The following is a 16,077-nucleotide window of genomic DNA, read 5'->3' on the forward strand; positions in this document are numbered from 1 at the left end:
TGGATGCCACATCCTTTTTTTTTTTTTTTGGTGTCTGTCTTCATGAAATTATGCCCTGCTATACCAAATGGTCCATTGCTCTGGGGTTTTTTTTTCATCCGTAAGGGTTTCAGGGCATTACAGCAACCCAAAACCTTTAAAAACATTTGTGACTAAAGTGCTGTGGGCTGCCTGGCTGGGAGATGTTATACAAGTGCAGGGCATCCTTCTTTCTGGTTTGATGGAGGTCCTTCAGGGTTAAATTCTTCTGCCTTTTACAGAGTGGAAACAACCAGCATGTGAATGTTCAAGAGCATGGATCAGACTAGTCTGCAAGTGGAAGAAGTTGCAGCCATCTGTGCAGTTGCTGGAGGGAGGCCAACAGCCAAGGGGAGCCTCAGCCCTCCATCCCTCTGAGGTGCCAGTCTCTCCATGGAGCACACTGAGCCCCAGGTGACCCCAGCAGACCAGACTGCTTGGGTTTAGATAGCTGAAGCTGCAAAATCAACTTCCAGCCCTGCTCCTTCCCCTTGCTCCTGCCCAGTCCTCCCACAGGGATAAAACACAAGGTTTGGAGCAGAGAGCTCCCACCATGCAGGGCTGGCAGGGGGCAGAGAGCAGCTGCTGCAAAAGGGGAAAGCAGGAGTCGTGATCCATCTTCCCTTCATGCTTTCCACCTTCCAGCCTGGTTTTGAGCTCCACAGGATCCATCTTAAACATCTCCCCCAACATGTGGGACATGGCACCAGCCCCCCTCACCTTCCCCTGCAACAACTGGAGCTGGGTGATGCTGCTTCCAGATGGGATCCAGCTGCCTGCAGACCTCTCCTTGGGATGAGAGGACTTGGATCCAGAACCAGCTGCTCAGAGAGCAGCAAACACCTTTGTTTGCTGGGACATGACTCACTCAAGCCCTTCCCCACAGCACCTCCAGGGACTGGTGGCACCTCAGCATGGTTCATGGAATCACAGAACGGTTTGGGATGGAAGGGACCTGAAAGGTCACCTTGTTCCAGTCCCCTGCCATGGGATCCCTGCTGTCCTGCTCAGGGAGGAGTTGGGAGTTTAGCTGATCCATCCAACTGATCCTTTTGTAAACTCGGACAATACGGGGCTGTATCCTCTGTTGCCTCCTTCTACAACTCAGAAATTTATTATCCCTGCAGCCAAAGCTGGTAAGCTGCAAGATAAAAATGCTATTTCTGCCCAGGATTTCTGCAGCTGCCTCCAAGCATTTGCAGCCACTTTCTAGTTATTAAAGCTCAGCTATGAAGAACTGCGTTCCTTCAGCAGAGATTTGCCTTTAATTAGCCAAGGATAAAAGGACAGTGGAAGACAACCCCGCTCCTAAGCGGAAAAGGCTCCGCTCTCAAACGCTGTGCCCTTGGCACTTCTGTGGAGGCAGGGAGCAGGTGCCTGGCACAAGAGATTTGTTCTGCTTCCCTTGCCCGCCCCAAACCTTCACCTCTCGCTGGGTAAAACCACATCCCTGGGGCCTGACCCTGCTCTGTGCCCGCGGCCCCGAGAGGTGCTGGGGGGGCAGGGAGGGCATGGCAGCTCTGGGTGGGCTGTGCCAGGCTGGGCTCCGTGCGGATGTGAGGAGCAGGATGACCTTGGCATCCCCAGCTCCCCAAACCCCGGCGCAGCTCTTGCCAGGAGCGGGTTTTGGCTGCATTAAAGAAGCAGCAAAACAAACTCTGAGCTCTCGCCAGCCCTGGGGTTTCTCTGCAAAGCCGGGGGCTGCAGCCCCTGTCCCCTTGGGTCTCTGTGAACTCAGCAAGGCATCCTTTAAACCAACAACCTCCCAAAGACTCCTCTGTGGAACATCATGGAATTCTGGGATGGATCAACGCCCACAGCTGCTGGGCTCACCCAGGGCGGTGAGCGAGCTTTGCCCAGCAACAGCAGCCACAGAGAGCAGAAGTGGGGTAAACCTTCTGCTGAGCCTTTGAGAAAAAATTTCCCACATCCCCTGGGCCCAGATTGTCCCACTATTTTTTTTAGATTAAAAGGCTGAGGCAGTCTCACTGTGGCTTGTCCCCAGCACAAGGAGGCTCAGGGCACTGAGATGTCCAAGCAGGACCTCGGCACTCCAGGCTGAGGAAAGCACCAAGTGCCTTCTCCATGAAATTGTGGTGACATTGGAGCAAGGGGCCCCAGCACTGGGAGAGCTCTAATATTTGGGTAGATCTGGCTTTAGTCCTTGGATCTTATTTGTCTGCCCTAATGCTCTGTAGATGTGGGGCCTCAGCAGACTCAATTCTGCCTCTGTAAAAGCACAGATTCATATTTTATACACCCAAATATTGCTCTCCTTTGCCTAACCCCCCTTTCTGCCACCCTGGACACTGAGGTGCTGAGGTGCAGATGAGAGAGCTGCTCCCAGGAATAGGTTTTTCAACACCCAGCACAAATGCAAAGGAGGGAGAAGAAGGAGCAAGGAGGAAGTGGGAAGGAGAAAGAGAGACCTGGCCTGATTTCCAGAGCTGCAGGATAAATGTTCATCTCGGAGCTGTGCAAGCTCCAAACCTTTGCCTAGAGGTTACCTAAAGATAGATTGTGGGGGCCCCACTTCACACGCCCACCCTTGCAAATGTTTTGTACCCAGCTGCCTGGTTAAGGCTCTTTGGAATCACCAGAACTGCAGCAGTGCTGGTTCAACTCAGCACCAGCTCCCACCTGAGCCCCACCACCACAGAAAGCCACAAAGCACCACCGGGAGGGCAGCAGCATCCCTGGCTCTGGGATCATTTTCCCTTTCCCACTCTCAGCATCTCAGTTAATGGCCTCCTCCAGCCCCGGCCCAGGAAGTGCTTTCAGGATCCGAGTGCCCACTTTGCCAAATGGAAGCAGATTTGCTGATGGGCAGTCAGGAGGGCTAAAAATTCCTGCTGCTCCCTGGGGCACACACGATGGGCTGTAATGGGGTTTGAGCATGCCGAGCTTTCCAGGAGAACAACAAGGTAGTGCTTTGTTGGCACTTGAATCCCTCTCCTTACTCGATGAAATGAGTAGGAGTTGGAGAGCTTGAGCTGCTCGGCAGGGAGAGGAGCCCCTGCAAGTTGTGCAGTGTGATCCTTGCATGATGGAGAGCATCACCATGCCCACCTCGGGGGTCTCTGTGAGCTCCGGACTGGATCCATGAGAGGTTTTGTGGGGTTTTGGCTGCCAGAGAGGCGACACTCGGCAAGGAAAGTGGCAGAAAGTAGGTCAGTGAGCACAGCAGGACCAGCCAGGCTGGGCTCGGCAGGGATCGGCCGCTCGCCGCAGTCGGGATCGCGGGCGGGGAGGCGCCGATCTGGGGGACAAAGAGCTGCCTGGGAGGGGCGAGGTCTCCACCTTGGCTGGGTGATTCTCCCAGCCTCTCCTGGCCTCTTTGAACGGTGTAAGAGCCCAGGCAGCTCGGCTGGAGGAGGATGCACACCCCTGATGGCATCTCCTGCGTCCTCGGAGCGCGGCTGGGCTGGTGCCGCACGCTGGCAGCCCGGCAATTTAAAATAATTACCGTGTCTGCCTCGCAGCCTCGGCTGCCATCGCCTTGAGAGCCCGTGCAGAGCAGCCTCTGCTGCAAACTCCTGGTACCACTTCGTGTTTAGATATTTATGAGCCCACGAGCCAACAGGACACCAGTAAGGGAAGGGTTCGGCATCTGCCAGAGCCAGCTGGAGCCTCTCCGGGGCTTGGAGATGGGGCTGAGGAGCACAGAGTGGCCCAGTTTGGGGATTGCTTCCACTCAGCTCTACAGCAAACGGTGCGACACTTCCCTCAGGGTGCACTGCTCATAAACACTTCTGTTCCTTTTTGTGCACTCCAGCGGTTTTCCACACATAAATGTTCATAATTGGCTGCCCCTGAACACCTCTTCTGCCCCCAACAAGAGCTGTCCACAGGTTCAGCCACCCATTTCCGCATTTTCACTGTCCTAATATTGAATTAAGATTTGCAGTTTGCTGGGTCCAGCTTAGAAAACTGTCTTACAGACAGGGAAACTGAGGCACGGAATGGGACATGACATCCCCTTGGTGACACAGTGACACTTGAACCCAAGGCTTGACTCTGAGCCCACACCAGGGGCTCCTCCATGAGCAGTATGGGGTGTTGAGAAGGAAGTTTGGCACTAACCCTTGGGTTACCAGGTGGTGCCACGTCCCAGAGCCGAGCAGGGCCACCCCATCACGGCAGAAAGAGAATATCTCTTTGTTCTCCTTGTGTTTCACCTCCATCCTCTGCGCACAGAGTGGGTTCTGCCCACGAGACGGGAAGGCCAGAGCAGCCACGTTGCCTGTGAAAGCCACCAAGAAAACAGGCAAACCCCAAACCACAAGAACCAAGTGCCCTGAGCACCTTCCCTGCCCTTTGCTGCCCCAAGGTGCTCGAAACAGCAAGAGAAAATATTGTTGCAGTTGTTCCCTGGGGATGGACAAACCAACCACTCCTCTGCAAGGACAGCTGAAGCCATCCCAGGGATCCCATCCCCATTTCCTTCCAGAGATCCTACCAGGAGACATCTCCATGGATACAACCCCACAGATGATGTGCTACCAGCACCATCCCTGTCTGTTTGCTTCTCCCTCTTCCAAGAGGGATTGCTTGCTTTCCAAAACCATCCACTGGGTGCTCACAAGTTCTCCAAGAGCAGGCTGATCCCCCAGCACCACCCAGTCCCTGTTACCTGCGTGGATGTGGCCAATATCCAAGCTGGAGGAGTGGGGAGCCATGGGGAACGTGACCTTGACCCAGGTTCCAGCCCCTTCCCCTCTGCTGGCGTCACTGCTGGAAGTTTTTTGGAGCAAATCCCGTGGGAATGCTGTACACATCACTGAGACCCATCAGCTCCTCCTCCCAGGGGTTTTTGGGACTCTGGCCCTGCAGCCTGGCTGATGGTGGAGCACAAACTGATTTCCCCTGCTTCAGGCTGTTTCTTTCTCTTCTCACAGAGGGTTTAGTTGTAGAGAAAAACATATCAAAAACATAATTACTTGTCCTTTTCCTCTCCCACCCTCCACAGAACCGATATCAAAATAACTCCTCAATAATATACATATTTATTTTCTCTTAATTAGTGCCGATATTTACAAAAATCGTGATACTCTGTGAAGAATAAATTATATACACTGATGATAAACCAGACAGCAAATGCTCATTTGGGTATGTATGTACACAGCTCTGTATACCTATATACAACGGGCAGCCTTATTGACTCGGGGGCCCCCAGCCCCTTCGAACGCCCCCCGGCACCCCCGGCTGTCAATAAAGCAGGAATTTCTATAAACACTGTGCAATTCAGATCCAGCTGGTGTCTAAAGTTGTGTCTAGCAAATGCATGGTTAAATGACTTGAAATTCCCACGAGTCCTCCTTTAACAGTTTATAGGCCTCTCTCCATTCCTGGTCCCATTTCTCCCGTAACCATGGAAACAAAAGGTTCAGCTCCAGCATCCTTAGGATGAGTCCTTCTTGGATTTCCTCTTCCTATTGATTTGCTCAAATTAGGCACCACATGCAGGGTTGATCCAATACCCATTTTTCCCCTTGCGCTCCAGGGACGACATTGGAGGACAAGAGCACAGTCTCAAACAGTGAGGGAGCAAGTGCAAATGGCTAATTACATCTTATAGGCAGCAGAAAAAAAATAATAATAATAAAAAAATAATCAAAAAACCAAACCCCAGAAGACCATCCCCAAGCTCAGGACAGGCAGGCAGGGCTGGGGAGAGGACATGGTGTGTCCATGTGCATGGACCTGGTGTGGTTGCAAGAAGTCCAGCAGCTCCTAAAAACCAAACCATCCCCTCTCTGGAGGAAAAACATGAATTAGGGATTTATCTCTCGTCATGCATAACTGGGCTGGGGGATCCTGTCCCCGGGTGTAAATCAGTGCTGTGCTCCCAGGGCTGCTTCACCCCTGGGCTGGGCCCTCTCCCCCTAATGGGATGCAGCAGGATCAGAGCACCCATTTCTGAGCAGGGGGCTGAATTTTGGGAAGCCAAATGCAGAAACATCACGGGGACACTGAGGCCAGGGGTGCTGACAGGGCTGGGAAAGGCAGTGGCTGGTGCTTGGGGGCAACCCTTGTCCCTCTTGGGGCTCCTGGCAGGGGCAGCAGCTGGTCCCCAACAGGAGGGACCAAGGAATGTGTCACGTGGAAAAAGTCAAATGCTGCCAGGAGTCTGAGGAAAGAGCCACAGCCTTCATTTGGGTGCAAACCAAAATGGTTTGGGGCTGACTCCTTTCCTCAGCCCACTTCAGAGCAGACTGACCAGTTCCCACGAGTGACCCACCACAGGTATAATGGACAACCATCCCCAAGGATGTAGACCTTGGGATAAGGTCTCATGGTAAAGAGCTTGAAAAAAGGTTTCAAGGCCAAGCTGGCCACTGCTTGGAGCAACCTGGTCTGGTGGAAAGTGTCCCTGTCCATGGCAGGGGGTAGAACAAGGAGAGCTTTAAGGTTCCTCCAAGCCAAACCATTCCAGGGTTCTGCGATAACACCACCCTGACCCCAGCACGGGAGCCACCACACTGGGACCAAAAGTTGCCATAGTTTAAGAGACTTAAACCCCGACATTACAAACAATAACCCCAAAGCCCACTCGGTGCAGCACAGCACCTGCATCTCAACCAAATCCCTTCAACCCTGCTTGGCTTTCCCAGCACAGTCACAGAAATGGTCGTGACTGGCGCAAGCTGGGATTTAGGGTTGGGAACAGGGCACTGCAGAGCTGCTGTTTGCAGAGGGGTGCGAGGAGCTGAATGCCACCAGCCCCTCAGGATGCTTCCACCCCCAAGGCGAGATCCAGATCTCCTTCCCTTGGATCCATCCCCAAGTATATGACAAGCTCTGGAAAAGCTACAAGGCTTTGGCAGCAGTTCCAAGGGCTGACCCAGGAATTATCTAATAACAAAGCAAGGTCCTTCCTGAAATACCTCCTCCTCCTCTGTCTTTTTCTCTCCTTCTGTGTATTTATGCACAAATATGCCCATATTTATACACCCACGTGCCACACTCTCATAATGCCAATCTAGAGATCCTTTTCTTCTTATAGCTCAGCATTCAAATCTGTAGGACTTTGACACAGTCACTGCAGAGATTAATTTTCCTAATAAAACATCGTGCTCCAGAGAGATCATTTTTCCCTAATCACTCGGTAGCATCCAGCTGGTACACGAGCCTCACCCCACTGCCCCCAGCAGATATTCTGGTAGATTTGAAAGGGCTGATGGGCTGCCTGCAGGCTTGGGCACGAGGTTGGGTGTTAGAAGACAACCCGCTCTGCAATCACAACTTTCCATCTCTCTAAAACTGTGGCACAGTGGCTAAAACTAAAATAGAGGTGCTGCCTCCTCCGGGTGCCAAGCCAGGAGCACCTCCACAGACCAGAGAGCTCCAGTCTTCCATTCCAGGCCTGGAGAGAGGGAAATGGCTCCTCAGGAGGAGGAAACCAGACTACCTCTGTTTAGGGGCCTGATGGACTCTAACACAGCTATGGGACCCCCCTCTTTCCCAGTCCCTAATTTAGCATCCTCAGTCTGAGCCACTTTGCAATTCATTTTTGCACCTTTCAGAGTCAGGAGCAGATTGGGATGCTCAGCATCTCCACAGAAACAGGCCCAGACTCTCTCAAACTACATTCCTTAAGAAAAAAATTAAAAAAAGAAAAAATATCACAGTCTCCTCCTGAAAAACTGGTTCAAGATCACATCAGTGAGTCAGAAGCAAAGCTAGAAATAGCACTAGAGCTCCGACCTGCAGGCACAAATCCCATTAAAAGCTGTAGGGGAACCATTTCTCTGTGCGAGGCAGAAGTCTGGACCCCTCTGTTCTGTGCAGCCACGGATCCCTCCCAGCCACAGCCCTCACTGACCCTTCCCACCCTGAGCCCTGAGCACTGACCCTGGGCGTTTTCCTTGTGCCCCACACAAGGGCAGCCCAGAGCCGCCCTCCCACCAGGAACATCTGCCAGGGTCAGGGCAGGAGGTGCCAGATCTGTCCTAAGGAAGGGACTGGCTGTGCTGGCCCCTGCCATGGGGACAGTCATCACCTCACATCAGTGACAACAGCAGCGTGGCCTCTTGCTCTTCATCCCCATTCGCCCCTGCTGTGTGGCTGTGGAGCTTCCCAAGGCTGCCAGGACCCCCCAGCCTGGAGATTGGGTTTGGGTGTTTGGATCCTGCTCCTGGATTCACTCTCCTCTCCTGCCTGGCCCTGGAAAGCCCACAGGAGCACCATGCCCAAAAACCCCACCTCCCCAAAGGAAAACCTCACCTTCCTCCTCAGCAAACCACCACAACACACACCCAAAGCTTTGGCCAACGCTGCTCCAATCCACCCCAAGCCCACGGTGGGTGTTCAACAACCGGACACTTCTCAAAGTCTCACTGAGTACCAGCACCCTCCAAAGAACCTGCAGCAAAACCACCTGCAAAACACCCCAACCCCGACCAGGAACGGGATCACCTGGTGGCACCCAGAGGATCCCAGCACATCAGGCAGCTCCCCTGTGTGAGCCCACGTCCCCACAGAGCCACCACGAGCCGGATCCACGGAAGTTGGCCGACCGCCCTGGGAATCGTGCCCGAGCCAGTGACTCTTGCCAGCCCTGTCCCATCCAACAGGATGAGCTTCAGAACTCAAGATTTATTGCTTTTGGTTGTGTTGGCTTTTTTGTGTGCGTGCATGAAGGGGCTTCAGGGTCTCCCATTCCCAGGCTGCCCCAGCAAAGTGGGAGTGCAGGACTCCCAGCATAATGAGATCCAATTAAAGACAGGCTGGGGACCTGATCATCCCTGAACCCCAGCACAGGGGTGCTGCTGGTCCTCTGCCCCACGCAGAAGCAGGGACTGCCATGCACAAACACTTGGAATTCATTATAGCCAGGCCTCAATCAATCAATCAATCAATCAATCAATCAAATAAAACTGAGGAGTGATTCCACCTGGCCAAGTGGAGCCCCATCAGCACAAGATGGATCCTCCTCTGGAGTGGCATTTGGAGCCATTGCTGTAGATACTTTAGCACCAGTTGGATTATTGTCAGGAGCAGGGATTTCCTCTCTGAGGAAGGAAGGGTCTGGCTGAGCCCTCCCCAAGCTCCTTGTGCTCACCCTTCATGCAGTGTTTCAGGGCTGAGAATGCCCCAGTTCAGCCTGAATTCACCCTGTCTGAACCCTGTTCCTCCCTGTTCCCAGGGAGGCTTTGCTCAACCATGACCTTGGCAGAGATTTTCCTCCATCTCCCCTGATCTGGAAGAGGAACAGGGCACCTCTCCCTGAGGATTGTCAGCAATGGGGAAAACACAAGCAAACCCACACAGGGATGGGGAAAGCAGGTGAGATTCCCCATGGACCAACAGCTCTTGCCCATCCCCAAATAACACTGGGGATGAAGAAGAGACAGAACCTCAGGCTCTCTGCACCTTGACCCACTGCTCTTAAACATCCTGAAAGAAGGCAAAGCAAAGGCTCAGAGTTGCCAGCTTGAACCCAGGCCACTTCAGCACCTGTCTGCTTCATCATAAAGGAATAAACCCCAGCCCTGAGGGGGTTGAAAAGGAGTTTTCAAGCCAAAAACACCTTGCCCCGGTGACCCCATGGACTCCAGGGGCAGGCCACCCTGCTCCAGCCCGTGTCCCACCATCCCAGCAGCCCTGAGCTGGGAAGTCCTCGATACCCCAAGCGCTCTGTTTGCTGAGGATTCGGCCCTGTAGTCGCTCTCTAAATATCTATACACACACACACACAGGAATTCTACGGGAACGGCTGAAAACTGCTGAACAAACAAGTCAGGAGAGCTGGAACCTGCTATTCCACCTGCTCCTCGTGCCCTCTCCGATCCGCCGTGGTTTCTGCTCCTGGCACCACGATTAATGACTAATTACTCGGCCCATAATGAGCACAGGTGTTTAACTTTCAGCTCACCTTCCCTGGCTTGCATTTGTCAGCTCTTGTGTCTGGATGCTCGGACACTCGAGCTCTGCCTTGTTATCTCTCAGGCTTTGCACTGTTATCTATCCAACTGTTGTCAGCACACGCCTTCCCCATCCGGTTTTTAACTATAATGGAGATTTTTTTAATTCCCATGAATCTCCTTCAAGCCACCGGAGAATCTATAAACACTATAAACATGAATACTGTATAGTCTACTAAGAAAATATATATTTGTGTGTGTATTAAATATTCAGATTCATGCAACGAATATCCATGCAGCTGTACTGTATTACTGGTTAAATTTCACTGCAGTATAAATATATTATAGGCCACAGCATAGTTGCTCCAGTTTTATATATAGATATTAAAAAAATGCTTTTTCCAACTCATTTTCAATGTGTCAGTGGAGGTGTCTTTGGTGATCCTGGAAATATTGATGATGGAAGTGTCATCTAAATAAATAAATAAAATTCCAAGCTCTTGATTTATTTACTCATCCCTCCCGATGCCTCGCATAGAAAATTTAAGACTTAATAAATAATGTGCCGTCACAGTAATTATCCCTCCCCTGGGCCTCACACTGGCACACTGCAGTGGCTGAAACTATTGCAGCATGCAGCATTTTCAGTTATGAAACACGAGCCGGGCGCCGCGTTCGCTCTCGGCTTTCCCAGGGCAGGAACCTCGAGCCCTCCAGCAACCCGGCCCCACGGCTGCAGCCACCCTCCAGGAAGTTCTGCCTGACCTTTCCCAGCTGTTCCCTGTGCCTGGGAGCTGGCTGTCCCCCAGGACGGGGACCAGGACCCGTGACACCCCGGGATGGCCCGGACCTGCCCCTTCCATCCCCATCCCGCTGCTCCAAGTGCCCGTCCCCTCCGTATCTTTGGAAACCCACGAGCCTGGGATGGGAGAAGTGCAACAAAATGGTTTTGGATTTGTTGGGTTTTTTTGCACAGACGCTTATTCGGTGCAGAAATCAAAGGTTAAAAGTCACTTACACAGCTATTGCTTCCCATGCAGAACCAAATATACACCGTAGAAAATACTGTATTAACTACAATGCAGAGCAGCACTCAATATCTGCAATTGTTCCACTTCAGCTTTAAATACGGGACTAGATTTTAGCGACTAGACATCGGTTAGCATTTTGGTGATATTCACATAGTTTGTGTTAGCTAGGGTGCAATTGGCTGTCTTCAAGTTCTCCTCCCTAAAATCCTCATTGCTATTGTTTACACCTTCCTGGATCTCCATATAATCAGACTTACTAATAGTAGAGGCACTTCTGCTTTTCTTTAGGTCAGGGGAAGAGGGGATCTTTGGGCAGCTGGTTACTTGCAAATATTGAGCCTGCTCCTCTCCCTCGGTCTCCCGGTGGTAGAAGTAATTGAAGTTAGACACTATGACGGGCACTGGTAAGGCAATCGTTAATACGCCAGCGATGGCACACAAGGAACCCACTATTTTCCCCCCGATGGTCGTGGGGACCATGTCTCCGTAGCCAACAGTCGTCATGGAAACCACAGCCCACCAGAAGGCATCGGGGATGCTCGGGAACTGGGACTCGCTCTCGTCGGCCTCGGCAAAGTAGACGGCGCTGGAGAAGAGGATGACGCCGATGAAGAGGAAAAATATCAAGAGGCCCAGCTCCCGCATGCTGGCCTTGAGAGTCTGTCCCAGGATCTGCAGCCCCTTGGAGTGCCGGGAGAGCTTGAAGATCCTGAAGACCCGCACCAAGCGGATGACTCGAAGGATGGCTAAGGACATGGCTTGCTGGCCCTGCTGACCATCCTCTGGCTTCTCAGCCAGCTCCGTCCCTAAGGTGATGAAATAGGGAATGATGGCTACGATGTCTATAATGTTCATGATGTTGGTAAAAAATCCAGCCTTGCTGGGGCAGGCGAAAAACCTCACCAAGAACTCGAAGGAGAACCAGATGATGCAAAGTGTCTCCACGATGAAGAAGGGGTCTGTGAAAGAAGTGGACTGCTGGTACCCCATGCTGCTGTTGGAGTAGGGGGGATGGCTCAGCCCGCTACCGTGCATGTCTTCATTCTCATCCCGAAAAATGGGCAACGTTTCCAGGCAAAAGCTGACGATGGAGATTAAAATAACCATGACAGAGACAATAGCTATAATCCTGGCAGGGCCTGAGCTCTCAGGGTACTCAAAGAGCAACCACACTTGTCTCTGAAACTCGTTCTCAGGCAGCGGCCTCTCCTCTTCCTTGATGTAGCCTTCATCCTCCCGAAACATCTCCATGGCCTCTTCCCCCAGTTCATAGAAGCGGATCTCTTCGGAGAAGATGTCTAAGGGCACATTAACCGGCCGCCGCAACCTCCCCCCGGACTGGTAATAGTACAAAATCGCATCGAAGCTGGGTCTGTTCCGGTCAAAGAAATACTCGTTCCGGAGAGGGTCGAAATATCTCATCCTCTTTTTAGGATCCCCTAGCAAGGTCTCTGGAAACTGGGCAAGTGTCTTGAGCTGCGTCTCGAAGCGCAGCCCCGAGATGTTAATGACCACCCTCTCACAGCACTCATGGTCGGTCTCAGGGTTGTACGTGTCCTGCGGGTGACCGGGAAGAGCTGCAGCTTCATCTGCAGGATCTCCAGTAGCAACTGTCATTATTGGGCTTTAAAAGAAATCCTTATGCTAAACTCTTCCCAGCGCCCGGTGGTGGGATCGGGTTCAGGGCAGGGCTACTATCCTGCAGAAGGACAGGTACGTAGGTTTGGAAGAGTCTCATGAAAAGGCGAAGGGATGAGATAAAAATAGAGGAAAAAAAATAAAAAGAAGAAGAAGAAAGAAAATCGCCCCTGCTGAGAAAGAGAGAGATGGAATAAAGTTGGTGGGAGGAGAGAAGATCCCTTCTCTAGCACGTCTATCCCCTTCCTGGAGGGGTTAATTTGCCTTCCTTGGGACAGAGTTCAACAACTCCCATCTAAACCCAATAGGTGGAACAGAGAAAACACCTGAGGAACCGTCACCTGTTCAAAACCAGTGTGGAAAAACTGGCATTGGTAAACCAGGGCTTATTTTTTGGCTAAAAATAAAAATTCCAGTTAAAAAAAAAATAAAGAGGGGAAAGGGAAGAGAAAGGAAGGAAGAAAAATAACCCCATCCAGCCCTGAAGTGGCGAGAGGACCCCGCAGGGTGCCGGGCTCAGCTCATTTCCAGGCATGCAGCTAAGGGTTAATTAACATTTAACCGTGCGATCTCAGGCAATCTACCCTCCAGGAAAGCTCCAGCTCCGCTTTTAAGTTTAACACCTTCCCAATCCTCTTTCCCTGGTGACATGCTGCCCTCCCTGCCTGCAGCCAAGCTCTGCGGCTGCCGGAACGTGGAGCCGGCGGTCCCAGCTGCCCCGCGGACCACCGCAGTCCCCCTCCTCGAGCGCTGGTGTCCCGGCTCCTGTCATTCTCTGCAAAGCACCATGGCACACAGAAAACAAATCACATTACCTGGAGAAGCCAAATCTTAGTGTCTCTTAGTAACACCGATTATCTGACCCTGGGGAAATCCTAGAGAGAAATACAGGCTTCCAAGATCCCCATAATTTCCTCTCTCTTCAAAGTTAAAAATAATGGTGAGTCATCGTAGAAAAAGGAGAAGGGGCATAAGAGGGGTTAGATTCCCAGATGGTGGAAGTCAGGTCTTGTAATGGTTTGGACTGGAGAGAGAGAGACAGAGAGACAGAGAGACAGAGAGACAGAGTCTTCCCGGGAGCTGTTGCAGATCTGCACTTCAGGGCAGATGAGCGTCTGTCTGATGCCTTCGGTAAGACGGTGAAAAGCTGCTAAGCTCAGCAAAACCCGATGTCCCCAGTGTCCTCGGGAGGTGTGGCATCGCCTGGAAAAAACACCGAGAAGGTAGCAAGCTGTGGGGGTTCGCAAGGAGCATCCGCAAAGCCGCGGCTCCTCCGGGCACCCGCTTTCCCCGGCCGCGAGCTGTCCGCCCGCTGCCCGCCCAACCTGCACTGCAACACGAGAGAGAGCAGGGCGAGAGCGCCAGCGCCGAGGCGGAAAAAACCAGAGCCCCGTGTCCCTGCGCTCTGCTCAGCCCAGCGGGGCCGGCTGCCCGCCGAGCCCGTGCCAGGCGGAGGAGCGGGGGGGGGAACGACGCAGCCCCCCCGGCAGCCGAGGCTCTGCAAAGCCACGGAAGGTTCCCAGCCCCGCCAGCACCCGGGAGTCGGTGTCACCCACCGGGCACAGCACCCACGGCCATTGCGTCGCGTTCCCCGGTGGCTCAGGAGGCTCCGTCTTCATCCACCGGAGTGAACCCCCCGCCGGTCCCTGGTTGTCTCCCCTCCAAGGCCACCAGCCCCCCGCTGATGGCTCCGAGCACCCACGAGCACCGGGGCCCCGGCTGCGGGACCCACGCGACCCTCATCCACCCTCCCCATCCTCCCGAGAGCCAACCCCCCGGCTGACCCACCCCCGTGGGAATTCGACTCCGTTGGGTGAGATTTCTGGTGGGGATGTTGAGGGTCATGTCCCCGGTGGGTGCCGGGTCCTCAGCATCCCTGCTCCCGGCGAGCGCTCCTCTGGATCATCCTGCATTGCCTCGCACCATGGAGATGCTCAGCCCGGAGAGGGCCAACCAACCTCTCATTCTTTTGCCTTTTTTTTTTTTTCTTCCCCTCCCAAATGAAATAAATACCCCTCTAACCTCCCTTCTTCAGCTCCAACTCGACTTGTCTACTTTGAGCCAGGATTACAGAACCGGGCAGGGGAGGCAGGTGGAAAATAACCCCGCGGTCCCAATCTCCTCGGCAAAGATTTCAGCCATCTCCAGGCCATTTATGCCTGTTGGTTCCTGTCTTCATCCCCCGAGGTGCAGATATTGCCGCAGATCCCTCTTTTCTTGGAAATTTCCCTTTTCCGTGCAACCCTTCTCTCCCTTCTCCTTATGCACTAGAAAAAATAGTACAACCCTGACGAGGCTTGCAGCATTCAACCGCTTCTCTTAACCCTTTTCTGCCAGGCCCAGAGGAGAGGAGGTCGTGTTTGTCCCAGTTTTTATCCTTTTCCTGCATTTTTTCCCCACCACTCTCTCCCCAGCGACTCACCAAGGAGTTCAGCTGGATTTGACCTTCCCTGGTTCCTCTGAGCATCACGCCAGAACACCACAAACAACATCTTCCTGCTGCTGCAGGAAAGATCTGGCAGCCACAAACCTCCATCTCACCAAAGATCAACCAACCTTCAATGTTTTATTTATTTATTTTAATAAACGCACCGTTTTCCTCCTGCCCATAAACTCTCTCCTCCCCTTTCCCCCTTCCCCAAACACCCCAGATTTGTTTAACAGCACAGAAATTTACTTTGTTTTTATTTAACATGTTGATTTTTATTTGGCATGGGCTCTGGGCTTCTTCCTCCGACTCCGAATCCAAGCGCTGATGCTCGGTGCTTGGCAGAGCGGGTTTTACGGCATCGTCTCAGTTGACATCCCCCATCCCAACACTCAGCTTCTCCTACTTTCTCCCCTTCGCTGCTTGTCCTGGCAAACAACCTCCGCGCCCCCTCAAGCATCTCTAGGGTTAATTCATGCAAATTTGGGGGCTGAGGGGGGGATGGAGGAGGTGAAGATTTGCCCAAAGCCCCTCAGTTTGTTCTCCGCCCGCACTGAGCACTGCAAGGCGGGAGTCACACGATTTGGGGTCGTGTTTGCGACTAAAGCACGACTCCCTCGCTTTGCACCGTTCCTGGCCAGGCTGTGTTCAAGCAGGAGAGCAGCGGGAAGAGGGGGAAAGATGCAGGGATGGGGTGGGGGGGAGAGAAAAAGGCACCAACTTACACTCGGCTCTGCAGTCAGGCATGCGGAGAATGCACAAGCAGCCGCTCTGCTCCCGCCGCTGCCGGCACCTCTCACCTACAGCCCCCCAAACTCGTACCCCGGAGTCAACCTCCGAAGGCAGCTCAGCTTCTCCATGAATATTCATAAGATTAATATGAGCGTCTTCCCCCCCCCCCCCCCCCCCCCCCCCGCAGCCCTCCTCCCAAGCAGGAGACCTAGATTTCAACCACTGGGAAATAATCATGTCCCTGGATACACGGTGCTGCTTTGCCATGCGGCTCCAATCCATCCCATGTTCTTGGTGACAGCCTGGATCTGCTCGGGGAGATCCGGGGGCTGGAGAAACACCCTGCAGCTCTGGGGAAGGAGAT

General features: G+C 53.0%; 1 protein-coding gene across 6 annotated transcripts in view; it reads right to left on the bottom strand.

Moving 5' to 3' along the window:
* The window catches only part of LOC128818586 (potassium voltage-gated channel subfamily A member 2), a 191,853-nt gene extending 176,068 nt beyond the window's left edge, over positions 1 to 15,785 (bottom strand). The window contains exons 1-3 of one of the 6 annotated variants that reach the window (XM_053998040.1): positions 15,707 to 15,785; positions 13,369 to 13,756; positions 7,927 to 12,726 (exon numbers count right to left, since the gene is read on the bottom strand). In XM_053998040.1, coding sequence (XP_053854015.1) covers positions 11,033 to 12,532 — 1,500 coding nt within the window. In that variant the 5' untranslated portion in view covers positions 12,533 to 12,726; positions 13,369 to 13,756; positions 15,707 to 15,785 and the 3' untranslated portion in view covers positions 7,927 to 11,032. Of the gene's footprint in view, positions 1 to 7,926; positions 12,727 to 13,368; positions 13,757 to 14,109; positions 14,168 to 14,341; positions 14,535 to 14,575; positions 14,716 to 15,706 lie in introns of those variants that run through there. The other 5 variants (XM_053998038.1, XM_053998037.1, XM_053998042.1 and 2 more) reach the window with 5 other exon arrangements.
* Between the last annotated feature and the right edge of the window lie 292 nt (positions 15,786 to 16,077).

Source organism: Vidua macroura, chromosome 24 (genome assembly GCF_024509145.1).
Source record: "Vidua macroura isolate BioBank_ID:100142 chromosome 24, ASM2450914v1, whole genome shotgun sequence".
NCBI classification, from domain to species: Eukaryota; Metazoa; Chordata; class Aves; order Passeriformes; family Viduidae; genus Vidua; species Vidua macroura.